General features: G+C 41.5%; 1 protein-coding gene across 1 annotated transcript in view; it reads left to right on the top strand.

Annotated features, from left to right (window-relative positions):
- Window positions 1–27,808, top strand: part of bach2b (BACH transcriptional regulator 2b) — a 223,966-nt gene that overhangs the window by 65,791 nt on the left and 130,367 nt on the right. Inside the window, exon 2 of the mRNA XM_078399663.1 lies at window positions 13,628–13,736. Coding sequence (XP_078255789.1) covers window positions 13,701–13,736 — 36 coding nt within the window. The 5' untranslated portion in view covers window positions 13,628–13,700. The remainder of the gene's footprint in view (window positions 1–13,627; window positions 13,737–27,808) is intronic.

Raw genomic sequence — 27,808 nt, 5'->3', positions numbered from 1 at the left:
AACAGGGCTTTTGGCCCCATTTGTCCATGCCAACCAAGGTGCCTTATCTACGCTAGTCCCACCTGCCCGCATTTAGCCCATATCTTTCTCCTATGTATGTACCTATCCAAATGTCGTTTAGATGTTGTTATAGTACCTGCCTCACCAACCTCCTCTGGATGCTTGTTCGATATACCTACCACTCAAAGATGTTACACAGTATTATCATTTTTTTTGTTCAGTGAATTGATGTTTAAATGAGCATGGAAATCACAATCCTGGTGAGTTGAAAGAAAATGCAGGAACCTGGCCTCAGTGAGTGGAATTGTTGTGGAGGAACTGGGACCCCATTGAGCAGAAAAGGAGTCCAGGAACTGGGGACTCGGTGGCTTGGAAGTGAATACAGGAACTGGGTTCCCTTGAGTGGAGAAGAGTGCAGCAAATGGGAAGAGTAAATGGAAAAGATTTCAGGAACCAGAGATTTGGTGATTGGAAAAGGACTGTAGAATTGGGGCTCTGGTGAATTAAAGGAGAGCATTCTGATCATCACCTGTTAAGACAGACACTGAGCCATTCGGGATATCTGAATAGTTGGATAATGGATTAACAGAGTTTGACACTATTTTGAACATAGATATCTACATGAGATAGCAATACATCTATAAAAACAAAAAATTCAAAATTGCAAGTTCCGGTGGCTCAGGCATCATCTTTGGACAACATGAATAGGCAATGTTCTTTAATTGATTGTAGAGGGGTGAGGGAGCTGGAGGAGAGGTAGGGGAGGGGGGTGGAACAAAATTTGACGTGATTGGTGGATACTTCAACTCCCCCTCCCATTCCCAGTCTGACCTTTCTGTCATGGGCTTCCTCCAGTGCCATCGTGAGGCCCACCGGAAATTGGAGGAACAGCACCTCATATTTTGCCTGGGCAGCTTGCAGCCCAGTGGTATAAACATCGACTTCTCAAACTTTAGATAGTTCCTCTGTCCCTCTCTTCCCCTCCCCCTTCCCAGTTCTCCCTCTATCTTCCTGTCTCCACCTATATCCTTCCTTTGTCCCGCCCCCCCTGACATCAGTCTGAAGAAGGGTCTCGACCCGAAATGTCACCCATTCCTTCTCTCCTGAGATGCTGCCTGACCTGCTGAGTTACTCCAGCATTTTGTGAATAAATACCTTCGACTTGACAGTCTTAGAATCTGTGTGTAAGTTTCATAATGCATTTGGATCCCTTAGTGTACTTTCTAACGTACATCCTGTTCTCCAATAAGCCTCAAAATACTGCGACTAAATCTAGATGCATAGAGCATTTGCACTCTTGATTTGCATCATAGATTTTTCATTTCTTTACCGGTCCCCACAATCTAATTTTTTTTCAATTGAAGTCATAAAAAATCCTTTTCATTGTATCAATTGAAGACCTGAGCTGGTGGACAATGAGCATCTCACACTGTGGTTGTGCACCAGCTCCTGACGAGTGTGCATTTCTGAGGAGGAATAAAAATCATTCTTCGCCCATACGTCTGATCCGTTGGGTAAAAATCCAGTGAAAGATTAAAGACACGAGTCAGAACTGTCAAAACAAGAATATTTAAATATCATTATGTATATGCACATTTTGCACTGGCTTTGGATTTCACGCCCATGTAAATGCATGGTCTAATATGTCTGGGTACAATACAGTTCTGTCGTGTCACAGCTATGAGGTCTCCATTCGCCCCACAAACCCCCACCTTCCACATCAGCAACCTATCTATTACAACATGCTGGTTATTTCAGGACCACCTCCTCTTCAAAACTGAGTTGCGAGGTTGTTGGCCCATGAGGCTTGAATTTTTGGATCTCTCTGCTATTTTGGCTTTGCAAAAAGGGGATAAATATATAGATCTGTGAGACAAATTAATGGAATATGTCAAACAGATGGATGGAGAACATTTAATCAAAATGACTAAGAGGGATATACATGGCAATGCATAAACATGACAACAAATATCAAAATTTGCTGATAGAATGGAGTTATGAGGAAGTGAATGGGCATGGAGATTATTTTGTTCTGTTCCTTCCTCTCTGATTTTGTAATGATCAACTTTGCTTTGGAATTGAATGGGTACAGCCAAAAAATAGCATAATGGTTTATTTGGAAATATTTATAAATTATTTCTGAACAAAGTAGGTTCTGAGAGAGCAGATTCTGTGCAGTTATGTTTATTTTCCCCATTTGAGTAGTATTTCAGATGTTCTTTATTCACATCTGTTGTTTACTATTCTCTTGTGGAAAGTCCGCAGGCTTAAAAAAAACATTGTATTGGGACATATTTAAAATTTATCACTACATTTCCAGACAATTAAGAGCTGATATTTGTTGTGTGGCTGGTGATTTAATGCAAGTATCTTGTAAGGGTTGTAAATCAGAATTCACATATAACACAGAGTAGTAGATAGCATAGAATTGGCAGGAAGGTGGTCAGTAATGTAAGGTGGGAAATGATGATAAACAACATTGTTTAAACACATGCTACGAATAGGCAAGTCATTATAACAAAATGTGTTTCTGTGGACTTGAAGGGCATGCAAGGAGAGATATCTGCACCACAGGGTATACACAGTTGGATAATTTTTAACTTTATGGGAAATGGGAAGTGATATGGTAGTGATAAAAATGTGGTTTAAGAATAAAATGAGGAACAAAGAATTTCAGTGTATGCTTAGACCATGTAAGGTGACAACTTTCCTGACCTGCACACAAGCTTCTATACTGATACCATGTTGTATTTCATTGATATAATTCACTAACAGAAAGGAAGGCCACATGATTTTGAAAGTAATAGTTGTTCAGATATTTAAATAGTGCAACAATCACTGAAGATAAGAAACGACTATCGTTTTCCCACACCTAAATGTACATGTAAATTAGTCATTAGATATGACAAATATCGAAACACGTTCTGTGAGAACAGCCAAGAAGAGCTTCCAGTGGTTGTACATTTGATTGTTCAATTTGGTAAAGATGAAAGTATTGTGCAAATTACAGTAAAATCTAATGTGAACAGATCTTCTAGGAAATGTTTGAAGGGACAGAAAAGAGCCCTGTGGGCAGGTTATGGGACATAATGTAAATATCAGTCTGACCTTTGCACACGTATGCATATAAATAGTTCAACTAACAGCAGATTGTGTTATTGCCTGGAGTCGCAAAAGATACGAGTGGGCTATCTCCAATATTATAACCTATACCCACACATGTTGGTCAGACTGTTCCCCACCCACTATCTGACCGCCGCTCCTCTCCCACTGTCATGCTGACCTCTCACCTCCCACGGACTTCTCCCCACCCACTAAAACTCTTGACTTCCCCTCCACTATCTCACTGATCTCTCACCTCCCACTATCGCCCCACTGTCGCACTGATCCATCACCTCACACTGTCGTACTGATCTTTCCCCTCCTACTGTAATACTGACCTCTCTGCTCTCACTATCACACTGGCCACTCCCCTTCTGAATCCTTGTAGGCAAATTCCAAGCTTTGTTCTGCAAACTTTGCAGTCATTATGAATTATTCTGCAAGTTTTCCCTGAGTCTATATTTTTGTGTAGTCTGTAAAAATGTGAAGATGTCAGTCAGATTGATAGAAACCAATTTGTGGAAAGATGCTGAGGTGTTTTCAAGAAGGCGTTTTCCCACAATTCTCAAAGGTGCGGGCAAGGCCAATACACTCAGCTCCTGTGATTTCTTCTCCAGCTTCCCACAGTGTCCTTGGTTTACCTAATAATATTGCAGTTTATTTATTTTTTAAGGTCCATTCCTTCTCTTCAACATCCAATTATCAGTCAAGGGGTGTGCTGTCCCAAATCTGACACAAGTTAACTCAATCTCCAATGTATTTATTTTTCCCTTTTCGTTTACTTGCATGGGATAGCTCTGCCACACTGTATTTCTGTGAGGGAGCAAATGATGAAATTAGCCTGTGTTCTCCTAATTAATGCCACAGCGCATTTGATTAAGGAAGAGTTTCAACCTTTGACTCCACTGCCTCGGCCAAGCGGTCCTGCATTCTGCGTGTAAGCAAAGCTAATGTTGCCTATGTTCGTGCATCATTAACAATGAGTTACTAACAATTAAGTTGGTACAAACTGATTTTAATATTTAAAAAGTTGAATTTGGTTCCTACCAATTTATTTGTTATTTTAAAATACTTTTTGTTTAATCTTCTCGCAATCTGAAGGAGATGCTTTATTTCTCTCTATGGCTGTTAACATTGTCCAAATTTTAAAGAGATCATACAAAATAAAGAAGTTACCTGAATTGCGGTTGTAAAGATGAGTAGCGGAAAGGTTTTTTTAGATTTAGATTTCGATTTAAAAAAAAAGATTTAGAGATACAGCGCGGAAACAGGCCCTTCGGCCCACCGGGTCCGCGCCGCCCAGCGATCCCCGCACATTAACACTATCCTACACACCCTAGAGGGAATTTTTACATTTGCCCAGCCAATTAACCTACCTACATACCTGTACGTCTTTGGAGTGTGGGAAGAAACCGAAGATCTCGGAGAAAACCCACGCAGGTCACGGGGAGAACGTACAAACACCTCTAGTCAGGATCGAACCTGAGTCTCCGGCGCTGCATTCGCTGTAAGGCAGCAACTCTACCGCTGCGCCACCATGCTGCAAGGTTCAAAGTTTCTTTGAAGTATTTGATTCCTAAGCTCTTTTACTTGCACATGTACATGTTCACCGATTTCTCCCAGCCCACGCACATACACACCCACACTTCCTGACTCCACCTCCTTTGATCAGTGTAACATATCTATGTATTGTGATTAGTGAATCACAATCTCTTGAAATGCAGATATAAATTGTTTCACTTCCACTCGAGTTTCTGTTAAATCATCTTAAGAGTTTCAAATGGTTCAATGGTTGGATAAGAATCAGACAAAATGTGTAGGAAGGAACTGCCGATGCTGGTTTAAATCGAAGATAGACGCAAAATGCTAGAGTAACTCAGCAGGACAGGCAGCATCTCTGGAGAGAAGCAATGGTCTCGAGACCCGAAAAATCACCCATTCCTTATCTCCAGAGATGCTGCCTGTTCCGCTGAGTTACTCCAGCTTTTTGTGTCTATCTTCGATGAGAATCAAAAGTTGTTTCTTATTTATATTTTTTAACTAAGGGATCGCATTCAATTTATATTTTACCAAGCAAATAGCCTTTATGATATGCAAATGGCATCATTTTCTTTTAAATGGGGACATGACTTTGTTACTACAACACAGAAGTTGATCATTCCGCTATCTTTTCCCATTTCCCAACAGAGACATCTGACGTTCCATTCCCCCCTATCTATATCCTTGCAATCCATGCCCATCAACTCTCTCTTGGTTCTTTTGCCACTGATTTTCTCTAATGGGTAATTTGCGAAGGCATGTGATTAACATGACTTTGGAATTTGGTAGGAAACGGAAACATCTGACACAGTCAAAGGAAGAATGTGTAAATCCATAGAGACAGCCCAAGTTCAGCATCAAATCCAGATCCCTGGAGCTGTGAACTTCCCGAACAGTTATGGTAGGATTTGAACTCGTGTTTCTGAATCCAGAACATTGGCTGCTAGACCAGTGCTTTAACCACGGAAACACATAACATTGATTGATGACTATACTAGCCAGGAAAAATCAATGGGCAGGCATTCAATAATTTACAGACGTGAGTGCTGACTCACAATATCAACCTATTAAAATGATATTTCTGTCTCCAGTATTTTTGGATTTTGCTTCTATGGGATTCTTATTCTTCTTTCCTCTGCCTCAGTGTGATGTGGTTTCCTTTCTCTCCTATCTTAGCGCAACTCATATATATTATTTGCACTGGAACTCATTTTCATTGTTGCAAATGTAGTTGCAAATGTAGTTAATGATGTCACTACTTACTTGGTGGGTGTGTTTATAGACTGGAGGATAGAAGAGAGATTGAAGAGTGAGCAGAACATGTGGTGAGAATCACTATTCATTGGAGGCCCTTGTAAATGTTTATATCAAATATTCCTTAATTCTTATAGAAAATGCCTCTTAAATAAATACAGTACACATTCATTGTAATGTAATCCTGTAGAGCTCCTTTCAAATGTCTGAAGTGATCCAAATGGATTGATGATTGGACAAAGCAAGCTTTTGGGAACTGTAGGTCCTGCACATAATCTGAAATAAAAGCAGAAAATGTTTGAAACCCTGAACAGATTGTTATATAAACAGAAATGACTGTAAGTCAGCAAAGGCTTCTGGTGAAGTAATTTTTGTCATGTCGACAGATGATGACTAATGGAGAGCTCCAAAAACTGTAGACTGATTCAAGATGACATTAGACATATTTCAGCAAATCCTAGGCATCGTCTCAGTTCATTGAAGAAGAAAAATCAAGTTTTTTGGACTTACTTGAGGCTTTCTGAATTGGCAGTATGTCTCTGCTTTAGTTTCTCCTAAGAGTGCATGTGATCAGTGAATAGATTAGTGAATGTTTAAAAGCCTTTTGTCCCTTTTATGAGTTGATACATAAATATATAATCCTTGGAACAGGTCAAGGTTAAGCAAGGAAGGTTGTGTGGCCTCTTTCTATGCTAAGGTTTCATGGACGGCGTTTTGATATATTTGAAACAGATAGAGCAGTCTCGGGTAAAGCTGACTTTAAGAAATAATTGGAGTTGTTTAGAGTCATAGTCATTTGTTATATTTCCAATGACCGTTGGCAATTACTACAGATGCACCATGGAAAGCATCCTATCCGGATGCATCGCAGGTTGGTATGTCAACTGCTCTGTCCAAAAGTTCAGGAAATTGCAGAGAATAGTGAATGCAACCCATTACTACTTTAAAATTTGCAAAATAATGTTTCTCCCATGGTTGTCAAGACGCCTATAAATGTTATTTCTTCATGATTAGCAAACACATTCACATTTTGATTTATTGCATTAGTTCCTAATTGAGAACTAGACTATGATACTTAATTCTTCAAATCAGTCTCCTTGAAAAAAACTCTCTTGGAATTTCTGCAATCCTAAAGCTGTATAGACAGTTATCTCAGTTGTTATTGTATGTAGTTCCTTGTTCCTACAAAACAACAGATACAGAAACTCGCTATGCCAAAATTACCATTATCATTAATAGTAGGCAAATAAAATAAAACATAGGTGTTAAAATGGGAGATAGACTAAAACACTAAAATGAGGATATTAAAATGGTGGCTTACAAGAGCCAAGGGGAAGGGGACTAAGTCACATGGGAACAAAAAGGGAAAATGTAATTTGGATTACTTGCTTGCAGTGAAGGCAAATGCTGGTTCCTGGGAATCTCACGCCAGTGACCTGAGAATAGAGAAGAAATATCTAGGATGGCATTGAGAACCTGGACTCATAGAGTCTTACAGTGTGGAAACCGGTCAATATGTCCCTTCTACACTAGTCCCACCTGCTTGCGTTTGGCCCATATCCCTCTAAACCTGTCCTATCCATGTATCTGTCTAAATATGTCTTAACATTGCAATAGTACCTGCCTCAACTACTTCCTCAGGCAGCTCGTTCCATACAGCTACCACCCTTTGCATCAAAACGTTATCCCTCAGGTTCCTTCTCAATCTTTCCCCCTCACCTTAAACTTAAGTCCTCTGTTTCACGATTCCCCTACTCTGGGCAAGAGACTCTGTGCATCTACCCGATCTGTTCCTCTCATGATTTTGTTCACCTCTATAAGATCAGAGTCCATCCACTAGGAAAACACAGACCCCAGTGTAACCATCCCCTGAACTATCACCTGTCAAGCTCTTACTTGTGAGAGAATCTGTAATTCCCATATCGGTCTCATTAGTCACCTCACAACCACAGAACTGGAGTCAAACCATGTTATCCTCGATCCCAAGGAATTGACTAAGAGGAAGAGGAGGAAGAAGCTTTCAAAAAGAACATAGTCGTAGAGTTATTGCATGGAACAATGAGAGCAATTTCTTCCATCCTCTCTCCTTGCAAACTTCTAAATTATTGGTGCAGGGTATCATTTATACCACGTGCATGAGCTGTGCGTTGTGTAGCACCAATTTACCATGTGGCAGTGGCTGTGAGTGCATGTTCCTCCTGCTTCATTTTCCTATTTGTCAATACATACTCTCAATAGAACAGTACCTTGGCTGACTGATTAGCACAAGAAATGCTGAGACTGGAAGAGGTGAGGTGAGGATTGCAGTGGAAATAATTGTGCCAACATTTTTGTCCTTCTGTGGGACGTTGAGATACGATTGCATATGGAAGCCAAATGGTCGGCCTCTGGAAATGCCATATTTACAGCATATGCTTCTATGAGAAAAGATAACTCACTAATTTGTGATTGTATTAATGCAATTTGGTTGAAGTCAAACTATTAAGTTGTTACTTAGTGGACTTCAGCGTATCATGTTTAATTTACGTTATGCATTTTTATTTTTGTTTCATTGATCTAAGTTAGTTTAACATTTGTTTTCTTACACAAGCAGCACTAAAAGGTTGTACTTTGGAGCATAGCTTCTTCACCCTGTCACAGCTGCACCCTCCCCGTTGTAACCTCTTCGACCGCCCCGATCATGGGAGCTTCGACTGCCCCGACGTGGGGGCTTCGATCGCCCCGATCGTGGAGGTTCGACCGCCGGCTGCGGGAGCTTCGATCGCCCCGACTGCGGATGGTTCGACTGTCCCGACTGCGGGAGAATAAAGAGGAGAGAAGATTAGACTTTATTGCCTTCCATCACAGTGAGGAATGTAGGGAATCCGCTGTGGTGGATGTTTATGTTAACCTTTATGTAATTGTGTGTCTTGTTGCTTTTTTTAGTATGACTGTATGGTAAATCGAGTTTCACTGTACCTTAATTGGTACACGTGGCAATAAAATACCCTTTGAACCCTTTGAACCTCTATGTCATGTGCAAGAACAGCACGAGGATTGTATTTGGAAATCACTTGCTTTTGAGTGCAAGCAGTGGCACAGCCTATTTAAGGAACTGCTGAAGTCATTTATCTGTTTTTCTCAGACCGCTTCCTTTTATTTTTAGCCAAATCCATCAGGCTTGACAAGTGTAATTTGAGCCAGGGAGAAGGCTTTGCTTCAGGTCTTTTCACAAAGTAATTCTCCTCTTCCTTCCTGGGAAGGGACCAAACTTGACATGATCTACTCAGACGATCTGTCGAGTCATGTGAGATCTTGTACACAAAAACATACTCAGGCAGTGTGTGGAGCGTAGAAAATCTATTTAGCAGCAGTAAAGCAGAGGAATGCAACAGATTCATACTTGTATAAGACAGTGTCTTATGTACCACAGTGCTGGCATTAAAGTAAAGATTTAACTTTAAACTGTTACACGGATAAATGAAATCCTGAGTATGAGTTATAAACAAGATTTTTTGCATGTTTTAAAATGCATCTTTAAAAAGCGCTGTCTTTAATGTGCACTCGTTGTCAAGTTTGCACTAAGCTGTAACTTCTTGTTGGATATTTCCCTGGGCTCGAGGATAACTTACTATAATTTGGGTTCTCCGGTGGTTAATGAGGTAAATTTTGGAATGGCAGAATCTTCCACAGGTGGAACGGGATAAGTTTTGAAGTGGTCTTTTTTCACTTACGTAGGTCTTCTTTCTGCTCCCGATTCATGGCCTCGAGGTTTTCAATTTCATTCTGAATGTTCCTTCTTCCCTTTCAATGGCCATGTGCCAGGGATTCCCAGAAGTCAGTGGTGATGTTGAATTTCTTAAAGGAGTGAGCACATCCTTGAACTTTTCTTCTGTGCATTTGGTAGTCACGGCAGGAATAGTGTGTCTTTTTTGGGAGGCTGGTGTTGGGCATATGAAACGACACTGCTTGCCCAATGTAGCTGACTGAGACGAACTGGAACCTCATGCTGGGGATGTTGGTCTGGACAAGGACGCTGATGTTGTACTGTGGTGAGATTGTTAAATGTATGTTCACATGGAGTCACAGAGTGATACAGTGTGGAATCAGGCCCTTTGGCCCAAATTGCCCACACCGGCCAACATGTCCCAGCTACACATGTCCCACCTGCCTGCGCTTGGCCTGTATCCCTCCAAACCTGTCCTATCCAAGTACCTGTCTAAATGTTTCTTGAATGTTGGGATAGTCCCTGCCTCAACTACCTCCTCTGGCAGCTTGTTCCATACACCCACCACCCTTTGTGTGAAAAAGTTATCCCTCAGATTCCTATTAAATCTTTTCCCCTTCACATTAAACCTATGTCCTCGATTCGTTTACTCTGGGCAAGCGACTCTGTGCATCTACCCGATCTATTCCTCTCATGATTTTATACACCTCTATAAGATCACCCCTCATTCTCCTGCGCACCAAGGAATATAGTCCCAGCCTACTCAACCTCTCCCTATAGCTCAGACTCTATAGTCCTGGCAACATTCTCGTAAACCCTTTCCAGTTTAACAACATCTTTCCGATAACATGGTGCCCAGAATTGAACACAATACTCTAAATTCGGCCTCACCAATGCAACATGACCTCCCAACTTCTAGACTCAATACTCTGACTGATGAAGGCCAATGTGCCAAATCCTTTTTGACCACCATATCTACCCGTGATTCCACCTTTAAGGAACCATGCACCTTCACTCCTAGATCCCTCTGCTCTACAACATTCCCCAGAGCCCTACCATTCATTGTGTAGGTTCTGCCCAAGTTAGACTTCCCAAAATGTAACACTTCTCATTTCTCTGTATTAAATTCCATCAACCATTCCTCAGCCCACCTGGCCAATTGATCAAGATCCTGCTGCAATTTTTCAAAACCATCTTCACTATCTGCCAAACCACCCACTTTTGTATCAACAGCAAATTTGCTAACCTTTCCATGTTCTCATCCAAATCATTAATATAGATGACAAACAGTAACGGGTCTAGCACCGAACATTGAGGCACACCACTAGTCACAGGCCTCCAGTCCGAGAAGCAACCTTCCACCAACACCCTCTCCTTCCTTGCATGAAGCCAATTTTCTATCCATTCAGCTCTCTCTCCTTGGATCCCATGCGATCTGACCAGAGCAGCCTACCATGCGGATCTTTGTCGAAAGCTGTGCTGAAGTCCATATATACAACATATATGGAGGTGATGGTGTGTTGAATGCACTGTGTTGAGCAATGGATGAGGTGAAGTACTTAACTTTTCCAGATAAACGTGACAGCATACCAGAAGTGGTCTTGCTGATTCTAGATGGCATGACATTGTGTTCTTTGAAGTATTGTTTATAGCTTGCTATTTAGCCAATAGGATAGAGATCAATAACAAGCTCGACCCACAACGATAATGAAATTGTTTTGACAGCCAACTAATTCATGGCCCATGGCTTAACCAGAACTGCCACTGCTGTCAAACACAGTGATTATATAACATTTTAAACATTCAGAATATTGAAAGGGATATTAGAAACAGTCAGCTACCTTAGAAAAACAAGAGCACTGTAAAAAAATATATTTAAATGTCAAAATGAACTGGACAAATCTGTCTTAGTCACTAACACTAACTAATCCTGTTAGTGGTTCCACTTTTGTTTTGTAAATCTGTACTCACATGGGACCACTTGCAGCTTGGACTTTTGTGGGAACATTAGGCAGTGGCAAGCCTTTTATCCTATTTGTCAGCAGGACGCAAGAGCAAGATGAATGAACAGTGTGTTAGCTCCTAACAACTACTCAGAAACTGTTGGTAGTCACCTGGGTTGCAGTAATTGGGATAATGGTCAGTGGGGTAGAAATTTGGCTTTGGCTCTATTCAATGTGCTAATGCATAGACAGTGCCCTCCATAATGTTTGGGCCAAAGACCCATCATTTATTTATGTGCCTCTGTACTCCACAATTTGAGATTTGTAATATAAAACATCACATGTGGTTAAAATGCACAATGCCAGATTTTAGTTAAGGATATTTTTATACATTTTGGGTTGACCATGTTAAAATTACAGCAGTGCTTATACATAGTTCCCCCATTTCAGGGCTCCATAATGTTTGGGACACAGCAATGTCATGTAAATGAAAGTAGTCATGTTTAGTATTTTGTTGCATATTCTTTGCATGCAATGACTGCTTGAAGTCTGCGATTCAATGGACATCACCAGTTACTGGGTGTCTTCTCTGGTGATGCTCTGCCAGGCCTGTATTACAGCCATCTTTAGCTTATGCTTGTTTTGGGGGCTAGTTCCCTTCAGTTCTCTTCAGCATATAAAAGGCATGCTCAATTGAGTTCAGATTGGGTGATTGACTTGGCCACTCAAGAATTGACCATTTTTTAGCTTTGAAAAACTTTGTTGCTTTAGCAGTATGTTTAGGAACATTGTCTTGCTGTAGAATGAACCACCGACCAATGATTTTTGAGGCATTTGTTTGAATTTGAGCAGATAGGATGTGTCTATACACTTCAGAATTCATTATGCTACTACCATCAGCAATTGTATCATCAATGAAGATAAGTGAGCCAGTACCTTCAGCAGCCATACATGCCCAGGCCATAACATCCCCACCACTGTGTTTCACAGGTGAGGTTTGCTTTGGATCTTGGGCAGTTCCTTCTCTCCTCCATACTTTGCTCTTGCCATCACTCTGATGTAAGTTAATCTTCATCTCATCTGTCCACAAGACCTTTTTCCAGAACTGTGGTTGCTCCTTTAAATACTTCTTGGCAAACTGTAACCTGGCCATCCTATTTTTGCAACTAACCAGTGGTTTGCATCTTGCAGTGTAGCCTCTGTATATCTGTTCATGAAGTCTTCTGCAGACAGTGGTCATTGACAAATCCACACCTGACTCCTGAAGAGTGTTTCTGATCCGTCAGGCAGGTGTTTGGGGATTTTTCTTTATTATAGAATGAATTCTTCTGTCATCAGCTGTGGAGGTCTTCCTTGGCCCGCCAGTCCCTTTGCGATTCCTAAGCTCACCAGTGCTCTCTTTCTTTTTAATGATGTTCCAAACAGTTGATTTTGGTAAACCTAACGTTTGGATGATGTCTCCAACAGTTTTATTCTTGTTTCTCAGTCTCATATTGGCTTCTTTGACTGTATTATGTTACACTTCCAGAAATTAGTTTCATTGGAAATAATGAATGCATTGTTAACCAAGACTAATTTTAACACTTGTTTTTTTCTTATTATTCAGCCAATTGCTAATCCATGTCCTAATTATGATTTTATTTCCCATAGCTTGAGCTGAAGGAGAAGCAATTACTGGAAAACTTTATGAAATGCTTTTTTTTAAAGTGGAACTGTAAACTATCTCAAAGTTCAACTGTTGTTGGTTTCTTTAGCTCTATGTTATTTGTAATATAATGGTGCCCCAAAAGAATGGAAAATATTAGATTGAAATTGGGGCAAAAAATAAAATTAAAGCCACTTGATTATATTTGACAGGCATTTATTGATTAACATGCTGGTCATTGAAGTGCTGAAGGAACTGGGGAAACTTTTCAATTTGAATGTTAATGGGAAAAGAAGAGGAAGAAAAGTGTGATGATTTTCTTCCATTGGGATTTGGGGAGTGTTGTATGTCTTTATGTGTGCAAGATATATCTAAATATCTAAATAACCTAAATAACCTTATCCATGATTGTTTTTAACTGTAAACATCCTTTCGCAGGTTACATTTGGTGAGGTGTCAACTTAATGCTGGATTGAAGGCCCGGTGGAGGTGGGGTGATGGACTGTTAAATATGCACTCAGAATGTAGTGACTATTCAACCCTTGGGGTAGGTAATTTGTTTCAAAAGCTATAACAAGATGCATTGTATAGACTTTCACGAGCATAGCGTTCAATGATAAATAGGATTTTCTGGACTCCATAATACAAAGTTTAACCTTGCACGATGTTACAGAGGAACATTTTATATTAATGTCATTTCTGAAGAAGCATTTGTGTGTTTACATAAATTAAATGTGAACTTTTATAACACTGATCAAAAAATATTTACAGTCTTTTCCTGTTTGGGGTTAGATCTGAGGACAGTATTTAATTTGCATTCAAGAGAGATCTGTTTTGACTGGTGGGATGGAAAAAGGTGGAGCAATGCAAAGAATTGTGTAAGATAGACAAAATTCTGGAGTAACTCAGCGGGTCAGACAGCATCTCTGGAGTAAATGAATAGATGATGTTACGGGTCGAGACCCTTCTTTGGACTGGGGAGAGGGAAACTAGAGGTATGAAAAAGTACTGAACAAATCAGAGCTGGCAACGATAGAGCCCACAATTGTCCAAACGAAATACGAGGTGCTGTTCCTCCAATTTGCGTGTGGCCTCACTTTGACAGTGGAGGAGGCCCACGACAGAAAGGTCAAAATGGGAAGGGGAGTTAAAATGTTTGACAATCGGGTGATCGCTGTCACTGATAGCAGAGCAGAAAACTATGTTATGAACTAGAGTTAGAATTATGGACGATGTGATGGGAGATATGGAATGCATTCGGGATCATAAGATCAAAAGTGATAGAGCAGAATTGGCTCATCATGTCTATGCCATTCAATCATGGCTGATCTATCTCTCCCTCCCAATCCCATTCTCCTGCCTTCTCCCCATAACCTCCGACACGGTACTAATCAAGAATCTATCTATCTCTGCCTTAAATATATCCACCGACGGCCTCCACAGCCTTCTGTGGCAAAGAATTCCACAGATTCACCACCCTGCATAAGCAAGGAACTATCCTCATGAGTGGTGCATTTGAAACTGACATGTTGATAAAAGCTGATAAAGATGAGCAAAAAAGATTTTGTGCATTAGCAGTTTAGGAATTTGCAACTCTTAAATGTGGAGGCTTGTAACAGGTCCAACGATGACAAAGATATGAAGGTGAGATGATGAAATCAAGATGAATGTTTTAAAGGTTAAAGTGTGTTGATGAGCAAAATGTGAGGGATTCTGTGGTTTGCTGAGGTTGTGGAACATCAGGATAATTTTATGCAGGACTGCAAGAAAAGGGACGGAGTCAAGCCTGGTTACATGATATATTCTGTTTGGGACAAAACATTGCCTTTGTTGAATCAAGTTTATTCTTTAACCTGATTTAAGATGTGTTTCAGAGAACAAAAAAATGGATAAATTAAAGATGGGGGTGGAAAGGTAAAGATAAATCACAATCTGCTGCAATCTCCAAGATAACCCAAACAAAGTCACAAACATCAGTTCAACATTTCTTAGTCACACTTGCACAGATTTCCTATTTTGATTTTGTTGGTAATGCCATTGAAATTTGCCATTCATACGCACAAAATCAGGAAAGGAGATTTTTGAGATGGCAATAAGTTTCTCAGTTACTTGAGATGCAGAGCCACATGGCAATTTTTGAATTTTAAATTAGTGCCAAATCCTACTTTTCGTCTTCTGACTGAATATCTATGGAGAGGGCGTGTTTTAAACTTTAGTAATTGAAGATGGAGAGTTCAGAGAGTGCATTCCCTTCGCCTTTCCTGGCACTGTCTAATATTGATATTTTTAAAAGTTACTCTGTCCACGATTGGCAAGAGCTTTTCAAAAGCTTGAAAATAAGCCTGCAAAATGAACAAAAGAATACAACTGTGATTTGCTCAAGAATGGTTCATTTGTTTTCAAATTAGATTCCATTTATTAGTGTGCATACGTGATGAAGCCATGAGAGGGGCAAGTGATCTGGATTTAAATGGTTCACTGATGGTGCAGACTCGTGGAATGTAATGAAGCGAGTCAGTAAATGGAAGGGAATAGATGAACTTGGTGAACCCACCTAGTAAATAGGACAAAGTCAGGCATCTATTATCACACAAAAAAACAGCAGACTTCTGCCTGGCGAATGTTTGTGATCATCTACTGCGATAACAAAATCAAGATGACTATTTCATGTTGTGAGTTGTCAGAATGTGTGAGTTGTCAGCATGTGTGTTTTTGGGGTTGTGTAACTTGCCTATTTTAATGCTTTATTGTGTAATCTGCCTAATTTAATGTTTTATTGTTGGACTGTGGGTGACTGAATTTCGTCCACAAAATCCGTTTTTTTGGATGACAAATAAAGCTATCTTGAATCTCTTGAATCTTGAATCTTGAATGAACAACTGGGGAAGAAAATTTTATTTAAACAGAACTAATCTAAATCTTAACATTTGGCAAGAGAATAACATTTAGTAGGACGTGGTAGACAATCCTTTAGCTCAGAGCAACTGCGGGAAATTGGTAGAAAATAAATTTCTGATGATTATTTTAGATGAATTAATATGCTGAAGATTGTGTGATATGGGCTGACAAAGTAAATGGAATCAGTACAGAATGACTCACAAAAGGATTTGACTCCATGTCTGTACAACACAGTGATGCAATTAAAGTTTAGGATCCTCGCTTACATATCTGGAACAATTAAGTGCAAGTCTCTTGGAGATTGCTGAGATCAGACAAGAGCTCTATAATGCATTGTTCAGACCTCTTGTATTTCATTCTTTGACAACTCAACCAATATAAAGTGATATGAAGGAAGGACTTCACACTTTCAGTAAGTTTTACAGTTTGTTTAAGTTATAAATTCATAGAAATAAATCTGACCTTATTGACTGAATTTGCCAAAAAAATTCTGTATGGCTGGCTTTATCAAAAGGGTGCTGACAGTGTAGTAAAACATGCATTTATAATGATGGTATCAATTTAGCATCAATAATTAGAGTTTCTGGGCGATTTTTTTTTACTGCATCTCTGTCTAATTTTTCTACTAATTACTTTAAATGTCTTCCCACTTTGTGTATGACCTCTATCCCATGGAAAATAGGCCCTCCCCAGGTACTCTCTATCTAAGTTAATAATTTTACATATCTCAGTGAAGCCTTGCCACAGGGTGCTGTGTTGCAAAGAAAATAAGTCTTGCATCCTCTGAGGCAAAGTTGGGTACAGTTATGATATTCAAAAGACACTTGGACAGGTGAATGAAGGGACAGGTAAATCGGACTAGCTCAGTAAGGCTGAAGAGCCAATTTCTTTTATGAGAACTCTTTCTGTTTACCTGCATTCTCATAAGTTTTGTTTTGTCGGACGTTCTGATATTTTGTTCTGCATTTCTCTCATAAACCAACAATAAATTATTTGGTAATTCATCTTTTTAATGTTCATGAGACTTCTGCCATAAACAAATTGGCCATTGTATTTGCCTACATAACATTAAGTGGTAAAGTACCGTGAAACTTATTGGTGGTGGTGCACGTAATGATATTATTTGATGCAAATGGTTCAATTATTTATTTAAAAATCCATTGTAGTTATTTCCTTCAAGATCCACGCTGAAAATAAAGAGGGATGTTGAATCATATACCAGTTTAGGAGTTTTAAAATTGCTTTCCTTCCAGCTATATATTTGTAACGAAGCTTTACAAAAGTAATCTTGAACAATTTTATTTCAAGTAGCAGAAAGGTTAATGGTTTGTCTAGTTTACATCACAGAGGCAATGGCCATCTCCATCACCATAGATGCAATCTAAGGTTGGCTGTGGTTGAGTGGATTGTGTTACAGTTTAAAGTGGCAGCACATCATAAATAACATTATTCTTTTCTGCATGGTTACTCAGTTGAACCAACTGTCATTGATCATGCAGTCATGTTCACATCTGTCAATCAGCAGGTGTTGAGTTGAAAGAATAGGATTTCCTATTTGAATGGTAACTGTGCTGGAGGAATATTTCTTTTGAGTGAAGCAAGTTCTCATTTGCAACCCAATGCACTGCGCCTGATGCTCGTGACAGTGTCTCCTCTGCACTGGAAAAACCAAACACCAACTTGGGTGCCGGCTTTGATTCCATTTAGTCTGTAAAGATGATCCTGAGCTTCCAGTTGTCTGGCACTTTCTTTCTGCTATGATCTCCTTGCCTTTGGCTGACCTACTATTCCCATTGAGCACAATCAGAGATCAATGAACAACATCTCTTCTTACATTCCATTCAACAATTTCAGAATATCTGCCTTTCTAATTTTGTATCAGCACCAGACAGTTTTGATCAAAGATGATCACCAGAAATGTTAACTTTCTGTCTCATTCCACAGATTCTGCGTGACCTGCTAAGTATTTTTTTAACATTTCCTGTTTTTATTTCAAACTAGACCAAGTGGACCCATTGGGTCCAAACCTCTCCTGCATTGGTGCAGCACCCCCTCCCCTCTCCCCCCTCTCCCCCTCCCCCTCCCCTCCTCCCCCTCCCCTCCTCCCCCTCCCTCCCCATCCCCTTCATCTCCCCTCCCCTCTCCCCCCCTTCCCCCTCATCCCCCACCCCATCCCTCCCCTCTCCCCCCTTCTCCCCCTCAACCCCCATCCCTCCCCCTCCCCTCCCCTCTCCCCTTCCCCTCATTCCCCCCACCCCATCCCCTTCACACCTCCCCCCATCCTCCCTTCCATCCCCCCCCTCCCCCATCACCCCTCCCCTACCTCCCCCTCGGTCCAACCGTGGACCCGTTGCCGGGCGGGGAGTGTGTCCCTGGGCCATGGGTGGGTGAGAGTGGACAGGGTGAAGGCACTGACCTCGGCCCCATTTCTCCTCCGTGGAGCCGAAGGCTCTTCTGCAGCTCGGCTGTGAGTGGCGGGGACGGCCATCTTGTGAATCCTTGCCGCCGCGCTGCACCACGGTCCTCCCGCTGGTCCTCCCGGGAGTGGGGGGGGGGGGGGGAGTGCGTAGCGCATTTATTACAGTTTATTAGGTAAATTGTTTGTTAAAAGTAACAAAAGTGGGTTTATTCAGACCATGGGGGAATGATGAGTAGGGTGGGCCTAAAATTGTCACGCTGTCGTGTACCGTTTTGGCTGTGTAGAAGGCATACTACACCCAAACACATAAACAAATAAACATATACACATAAACAAACCGAGAGTTTTAGTAATATACTAAACCAAGTGGACCCGTTGGGTCAAACCTCTCCTGCATTGGTGCAGCACCCTCTCCTCCCCCCTCTCCCCTCTCCCCCCTCTCCCCTCTCCCCCCTCCCCTGTCGCGCTGTCGTGTGCCGTTTTGGCTGTAGTTCAGGAACAAACAAAGAAACAAACGAGAGTTTTAGTATATAGATATAGATATCAAGCCTGGCCCCTTTTACGAAATCCTCCATTCTCTGATTGTAATTTAGATTTCTAACATTTGCAATTTTACAGCTTTTCAAATATTTATTTATTTATTCAGATTGTGAACTTTTTTAAAGAAATAATTCAAGTTTCGGAATATATTTCTGGACATATCTTGTTAGCTCAGCCAGTAGACCACAGGTCCAAAGACGTACAGGTATGTAGGTTAATTGGCTGGGCAAATGTAAAAAAAAAAAAAATTGTCCCTAGTGGGTGTAGGATAGTGTTAATGTGCGGGGATCGCTGGGCGGCGCGGACCCGGTGGGTCGAAAGGCCTGTTTCCGCGCTGTATCTCTAAATCTTTTTTTTTTTAAATCTAAACCAGTTACGTACTGAACAATAGTTGGAACAAAAGTCCCAAATTCACACTTGGCCTGAGCTTATGGCAGCAGAGCAATGATGAGCAGTATGATTGGCCTCCATGACCCAGAGTAAGGGAAAGAGAATGCAATTGAGCTTCCCACTCCAATCATCAAACAGTCTACTCGATCTGCTGACATGTTGTTTTACTGTGAGTGAGTTTGACAGTTTTTTAAACTATTATTTCCAAATGCAACCCATCGAAAGTGTCATCTTTGTAAAGTGGCACTGATGCAGTGTGATTCTGCAACATGACAAATAGGCATTTGGGAGTTGAGGGTCACATCATATAGGTCATGCATACAGAAAGCAATCTTTGAATTCTAGTCTCAGAACTGTGCATAGGATGAGGCAGCAGTTTATGGCTTGCGAGCTGCTAAACAGCAGCAACTGTCATCAGGAAACTTAATTTTGTATCTCTAACCGTTACCTTTTTCCTCTTTCCAGAGATACTGCCTGATCTGCTGAATATTTCCAGCATTATTTGTTTTTATGTAGATTTCAAACGTCTGATTTCTTAATTTTCATGAAGCTTTCAATTTTGCTAGGATATATGTAATAAGTGCAAAAATGTCACAATGCAAGAGATTTGCTGGAGTTTGTTCGGTGGGCTTGAAAAGCAATTTTCTTACTTGCAACACGTGCAAGGAGACTTGGATATAAATGGCATAATTCTGACTTTCTGCAACACCACATCATTTCAGAAGTTAAGGCAGCTCTTAAAAAATAGTGGTTCCCAACAGAAACCGCTGTGTTAGGGAGTGGGGCCAAAGTGCATAAGAGAGATCCAAGGCTGGCATCTCCTTCAGAAAGATCTCCTTTCTGAGCCAGAGATGCACACCAGGAGAAGCCATTGTATTGCCTGGTCAAGAGAAGATGAAGGCATTACTATGAACATGAGGCAGAAGGTGTGTTGGTGAGGATTCTACTGCCGGTGTCAGTGGTGGTCATCCAAAAAGCAATTTTAGGTCAGCAAGACTCTTTAATCTGTGTTTCAATTGACTTGCATCAAACTTTTAAGATTTGCTAATGTAGCCAAGGCCTAAACAGTTCCTTTAGCAGTGCTGCATTTTTCCTGTGATGATATCCACTGTGTTGTAGACCAATTGATGCTACTAATACACACCCAGTGAAGTAAAGTCAATTGGTCTTCAAATGTAGTTGCCTTCAAGTGTAATTGCATCACCTCAGGGAATCCCACTTGTCGCCTTTGCAAATGGAATTAGAAAGCTTTCAGTGTAAAAAGACGCAAAGTGTTGGAGTAACTCAGTTAGTCAGGCCACATCTCAGGAGAATATAGATAGGTGATATTACTGGGCCCTACCCGTAACATCACAGATCCATGTTCTCCAGAGATGCTGCCTGACCTGCTGAGTTACCTCAACACTTTGTCTCTTTTTGTAAACAGGTATCTGCAGTTCCTTGTGTCACCAAGCCTTTAGTTTAGTTTAGAGGGACAAATGGAAACAGGCCCTTCGGCCCACCGAGTCCATGCTTAACATCCATCGCACGTTCACACTTCTATGTTATCCCACTTTCACATCCACTCCCTACATACCAGGGGCAATTTACAAAGGCAATTTAACCCACAAACTTGCATGTCTTTGGGATGTGGGAGGGAAGCAGAATACTCGGAAGAATCTCACACGGTCACGGGAAGAATGGGCAAACACCACGTAGACAGCACTGAAAGTCAGGATTAAACCCGGGTCTGGCGCTGTGAACAATAGACAATAGACAATAGGTGCAGGAGTAGGCTATTCGGCCCTTCGAGCCAGCACCACCATTCAATGTGATTATGGCTGATCATTCCCAATCAGTACCCTGTTCCTGCCTTCTCCCCATACACCCGGACTCTGCTATCCTTAAGGGCTCTATCTAGCTCTCTCTTGAATGCATTCAGAGAATTGGCCTCCACTGCCTTCTGAGGCATTGAATTCCACAGATTTACAACTCTCTGTGGCCTACCCCTTATTCTTAAACTGTGGCCCCTGGTTCTGGACTCCCCCAACATTGGGACCATGTTTCCTGTCTCTAACGTGCTCAACCCCTTAATAATCGTATATGTTTCGATAAGATCCCCTCTCATCCTTCTAAATTCAAGTGTATACAAGCCTAGCCGCTCCAGTTTTTCAACATATGACAGTCCCGCCATTCTGGGAATTAACCTACTAAACCTACGCTGCACGCCCTCAATAGCAAGAACATCCTTCCTCAAATTTGGAGACCAAAACTGCACACAGTGCTCCAGGTGCGGTCTCACTAGGGCCCTCTACAACTCTATCAACATTCAAGATGGGGCATTCAGACATCATTTTCATAGATATCAGATTCAACTCAAAACCATCCCAACTGCAACAGATTAAGTATGTTAAGAAATGTTAATATAGTTAAGAAAGATGAAGAAACACATGTATAAGGCAAATATTTGATTCGTAAACCGCTTTCTTAGAAATATTTTTCCTCAAGAATAAAGAAAAAGATCGCAAAGAATAAGGAGGTCTAAGTGATAATTTGAGGAGGAAATAATTACTGTGAGCTAGAAACTGACTCAGGATGTAACTTGGGTGGGGCTCTAAAAGGTGTATAAATGTAAACAATTTCTGTGGCTGCTGAGTGGTTCCAAGTGCAAACTATTTGAGAAAGCATTTCCAATTTTGCCATGTGTTTAATTGCATAGTGCAATTAAATATTAGGTTAAAATATGCAAAGCAAGTTGTGTGGTTTCTGAATTCTGAAACTATGCTGAGTAAACACATTGGGGTGAGTAGATGTCGTTTTCTCTGAAACCATAAACGGGAGGATGAAATGGGTACACTGGCACCTTAGATGGGGGAAGATTATCTGTCCGTGGCAGACCTTGGTCACACCTTGTGGGATGAGTTGGAATTGAGTATTGGATAGTACTTTTGCCATGGGGAGTTTGAGTGATGTAGAGAAATAAGAAGCTGCACCAAATAATCCAATCCAACAGGTTTAATGGTGATCTGTGAGGATAAGACTAAAGACTATTTGCAGAACAGCCAGAATATCGATCATGGTATTCCATAACAGGAACCTATCCCAAGGCCCGAGAAAGAAGGGCAGTTAAATGTTCTATATCTAGGGTATTTTGGCCATTAGAGGGACTTTTTCAATAGAGTTGAAAATTGGTCAATATATTTGACTATCTGGGATTTAAACATTGAAGTTTAGGTGAATGCTTTCTGGAGGAGTACGCCAAACCATGGAGAATAAGCAGGTATGTGGACTTGTATGAGGTGCACTAGAGTGGCTGAGGGTGGAGTAAATGAAATAGATAGAGGTGAAACAGAGACAAAGTCACCAGATAAGGAAAGGAGAAGAGCGAAATGTAAAACCAGAGGGAGGGATGTGAGTGAAGAGGCCATGGAAGGTAAGGGGGCATAGGGGAGAAATGGGGGTTAGAGAGAAATGGGGGACTTGGGGATGGGTGAAACATAGAAAATAGGTGCAGGAGTAGGCCATTCGGCCCTTGAAGCCAGCACCGCCATTCAATATGATCATGGCTGATCATCCAAAATCAGTACCCCGTTCCTACTTTCTCCCCATATCGCTTGATTCCGTTAGCCCTAAGAGCTATTTCTAACTCTCTCTTGAATACATCCAATCTTGAATAAATCCAGGGTGATTAGTATGTGAAGGACGTTAAAGAAGCAGGGTGACTGGAAGAGGATGGGTGATGGTGGGAAAATTGGAAGCATACCAGGGTGGGTGAGAGAGGTGGCGGTGGGGGGGGGGGGGGGGTGTAAGGGAAAGAAAGAGGGAGGGGGTGTTACTTGAAGTTGGAGAATTCAGTTGTTCATACTGTGGATTGTAAACTACCCCAATGGAATATGAGGCTCTTTCCCTCCAGTTTGCATTTGGCCTCTGTCTGGTAATGGAGAAAGCCAAGGACAGAAAGATCAGTGCAGGAAATGGAATTAAAATAGTTAGCTTTCAGGAGATCCAGCAAGACGTGGATGTGCCACAAATGTAAAGTTACAATTGTCTTTATTCAGAAAATTGGTTCTTTACATTGGCAAATGGCGCATGACTCCTAATATTCAAGGAAGTCTGGAGAAGGAAACTAAGGAACTGTAGACCAGTTAGATTAATATTTGTTGTCAGGAAAACACTAGTGACTACACTGAAGGGTAATGTCGCAATACCATAAAAATATATATTTGGCTAGCATCAGAGAAGCATGCTGGTACCAGCCCAAATTTCTAATGTGCTTTCAAGGCACAGAGAACTCTATTTTGACCATAGTTGACAAATAAGCTTCAAAAGTGGGGCGTGGGGACTGTCTGTTAAGGAAATGTTGGACAGGTGAGAGAATAGGAAGACTTGACTGAAACATATAAAGTTCTGAAGGCTTTTCCACGGTGGGTATGGAGAGGATGTTTCCTCTTAGACATGAATGTAGAAGTTTGAGTAGCCTATTGATGAAGGAAGGCATTTATTTCCTTTCAGGGAATCATGTGTGTTTGAAACTCTTCCTCAATGGGAGTTTTAAAAATATTTTTAGCCACAGGAGGATGGTTCCTTGATAAGGGAGTGAAAGGTGACGGCCGATTATGGTAGGTTTGAACTTGCATCCGAATCAGCAATATCTTGTTTAATGGTAGAGTAGGCTCAAGATGCGGAGTGGTTCAAAACTGTTTCTAATTCTTATGTTCATAGTCATGTCAAATTGCGCAAAATTCGGTTTGCTTGCAGTATATGTGTGCCTAACAAAAATGTATTTAGGACAGAGTAAGATACTAATATGTCGTTTTACCTTTTGTTTTGCTGTGCAAGCAGTAATCCAAAATAAAACAGATTCATTTCAGGGTTAGATCTATATTTAAACAAGACTAGAAGGAATTGATTTCATTTGGATTTGCTCTGCTTGTCATTATTTTTGACACTTTTTTTGTAGGCTAGGGGTAGAGGAAATAAGGCAGCAGTATAATTTTTGTGCCTTGCTGTTAATTGTATAAAGTAGAGAATGGAACCCACCTCCAATGTGTGATGCCTGATTTCTTTTTTAATATATACTTCACAGCAGTTTTCTTTTAGCAGATTTGGACATCGTATTGAGCTGCACAGCCAAGTCCAACTTTTTTTATGTTTTGCATCAGAAGTTATATACCTCAGATAAATTATGCTGTTCGGCAAAATTCCTTGATTAATTGTTTGCCAAAGACTTGGCTTGTAAGTAACAGACAGTTGCGAAGAGTTTAGCAGAATGCAGGAGCAACTATTGTGAGGTGCACTGAAGGGAGAGAAGAATGTGATGCTACAATGAGAACCATGTGTTAGGACAAAGGATGAAGGGAAACATTTGCCAATTAATCTACTTTTTTCCCCAATCCTTCCTTGGCTGGATCCATTCTCACTCACCCTCTTTGCAGGTTCAAACGCACTAAAAATTAATGCAACCCTTTCCAATGGAGTATTTATCTTGGACATGAAAAGGTAAAGACCTCCCATCATCTTACTAGTTCATGTGTGTAACTGACGGCTGGTTCAGAATATAGAACTTTTAGCTCCACGTCATGTGCGGTGGCAGGCAGAAGATAGGACTGTTCGGTGAACCTTTTGTAACTTTGTCGGCGCCAGAAACATGGCGACTCTTATGTACTACCTAGGTCAGGTCTGCTGTATGATATTACTGGTTTGTATGCACCTGAGTACATGTGGCAATAAAGATTCATTGAATCATTGAGAAGGTAGCGAGTTACACTGACCCTTTTGAGAGGATGGAATACATTGGGAGAGGAATGCATTTTATTGTTTCTGACGCTGTCGAAATATAAATTGAATGATCATCTTCTGAAAAATCGGATGGGTATGCTAATTCTTGTCATGCTCCAGGATTACCTTAAAGATGTTACATAAATGCATACTGTTGCATTTAATTATTTATTTGTACACTGGTCTAACTGTAAGCATCAACATGCAAATGGAGGTTATGTATTTTCTACAAGGAGGATGGGCAAGGTTCTTGGTTCTTGGTCCTCCAAAATATTCCAAATGGAATTTAATCTGGAGGTGGCGGAGTATGGACTTAAGCAAGAAGAGCTTCTTGGAAAAGAAGAGCTGCCTTAATTTTAGTTGCGTAACTATAGTAGGGTGAAGACTATTCCATGCTTTAGTGCGAGGGAAGAATGAATTGCTATACGCATCTGTCTTGATAGCTGGTATCTCAAATTGAATCGAATGCCCTTGTCTATTCCTGATAGGTTTGGGTTTGGTGTTGATGTGGTCATCTATGTCGAGCTGACCATTTAATATTTTGTAAAAACAGGTCAAACGGTGGGCTTTACGTCTGCCTTGGAGAGTGTCCCATCCCAATGAATTTAGAAGTTCGGTAACACTCGCTTCTCTCTCATAGGTATTTGTAACAAAACGAGCGACCTATCTTTGGACACGTTCGATGGAAGAAATATTTTTATTTGTGTATGGATCCCATGCTGTAACTGTGTAGTCCAAATGTGGTCTAACAGGGCCCAGGTTGTAAGCTAAGCAGGCTCAATAATTATAGCATAGATATGGAACAATCTAGCAATGGATCAGTTATATAGTGGACCCAGAAACAGAAGTGATTACCTGATTGAAAAGGTAGGTCTTTCCAAGGCTTACAGGTTATGACGATTAAGGTACCGCAGGGATCAGTGCGGCTCAGAATCTATATCAACAATTTGTTTGAACAAACCAAATTTTCTGACAATACCAGGCTGGGAAGGATTTTGAGTATGGAGAAGGATATAAAAAGGCTTCTATTATGCATTGAGGGGCAAATGCATGGCAGGTAAAACACAGTGTGGAGAAAATATGATATTATCCACTTTGACACACATATCAGAACAGCAGAGTATTTGTTATATAATGAGTGATAGGATGTCGTTGATGTTCAAAGAGAAGAAGCAAACGGCCAATGTGCAGGTGAAGCAAGTATTAGGAGGGCAAATGGCAGGCTGGTCATTATTAGGAAAGGGTTTGAATACAAGAGCAAGGAAATCCTATTGCAATTTTCTAGGGAATTGGTGAACTACATCTGGAATATTACATACAGTTTGATCTCCTTGCCAAAGAAAGGATGTATAGGTTGATCACTGATTTTCTGGCAGCTGATGATCACCCCCTTCCCACGATAATCTGGACAAAATTATGAGAGCTCAGTTGAAATTTCCTGAGCACCCACAGATGGCGTTGTAAACTGAATGTGAATGGAATGACCTACCGACCTATCCCCGGCTCCCCGGCCGTTTACAGCCCCGGCTTTTGACCCCGCTCCCGACTCACAAGGTGCTCCAGTGAGCCCCTCTCACCCGCTGCTGTTTCTTGCTGTCAGTATCTGCTCCCCGCTCTGCCACCACCACCTGCTTCTCCCATTGCTCTGTGCAGTCGGCCTCTCCTCCTTCCCCCACCCCTCCCACACTGCCACCTCCTCCACCCCTGGAGCCTCCCACACTGCCACCTCCTCCACCCCTGGAGCCTCCCACACTGCCACCTCCTCCACCCCTGGAGCCTCCCACACTGCCACCTCCTCCACCTTGGAAGCGACAGCAGGTGAATGGGGAGGGTGCCTCAAGGTGACCGCGCCTAGTTTTAAAGTGAAACGACATAAAGTGCTGAAGTAATTCAGCCGACTGAATCAGCCTGAGGATGGGTCCCCATGACATATATCCATGTTCTCCAGCTAAATTACTCCAACACTTTGTGTCCTTTTGTGTCTTAACCATCATCTGCAGTCATCGGCAATAAGTTGCACCACTCCGTCCGCTCTGGTCCGTTGACAGTACGCCCTCGTTATAATGGACTATAGCGGAGGGAGTGGTGTCAATTATTGCTGATGATGGTTAATAAACATCAGGGAAACAAATCGCTGGAGTAATTCAGTGGGTCAGGATCTCTGGAGATCATGGATATGTGACATAGGGAACCTTCCTCAGACTGATTCAGTCGGCTGAGTTCCTCCAGCACTTTGTGTTGTTTCACTTGAACACTAAGGGTGGTCACCGCGGGGCTCCCTCCCCTCTCACCTGCTGTCACTTCCAAAGTGGGGTTTGTCGGCTGCCCCAGGCGTGGAGGAGGTGGCAGTGTGGGGGGGGGGGGGAGGAAGGAGGAGAGGCCGACTGGACAGAGCGATGGAAGAAGCAGGCGGTGGTGGTCGAGCGGGGAGCAGATAAAGCCACCACCGACAGCAAGATACAACAGCGGGTGAGAGGAGCTCGCTGGAGCACCTTGTGAGTTGGGAGTGGGGTCAGAAGCCAGGACTCTAAACAGCCGGGGAGACGGTGGGTGCCAGGGATGTGTCGGCGGTTCATTCCATTCACATTCAGTTTATATTTTATATATTTTTATTT

The sequence above is a fragment of the Rhinoraja longicauda genome, chromosome 5 (assembly GCF_053455715.1).
Source record: "Rhinoraja longicauda isolate Sanriku21f chromosome 5, sRhiLon1.1, whole genome shotgun sequence".
NCBI lineage: Eukaryota > Metazoa > Chordata > Chondrichthyes > Rajiformes > Arhynchobatidae > Rhinoraja > Rhinoraja longicauda.
This window is presented reverse-complemented; position numbering and strand designations above follow the sequence as displayed.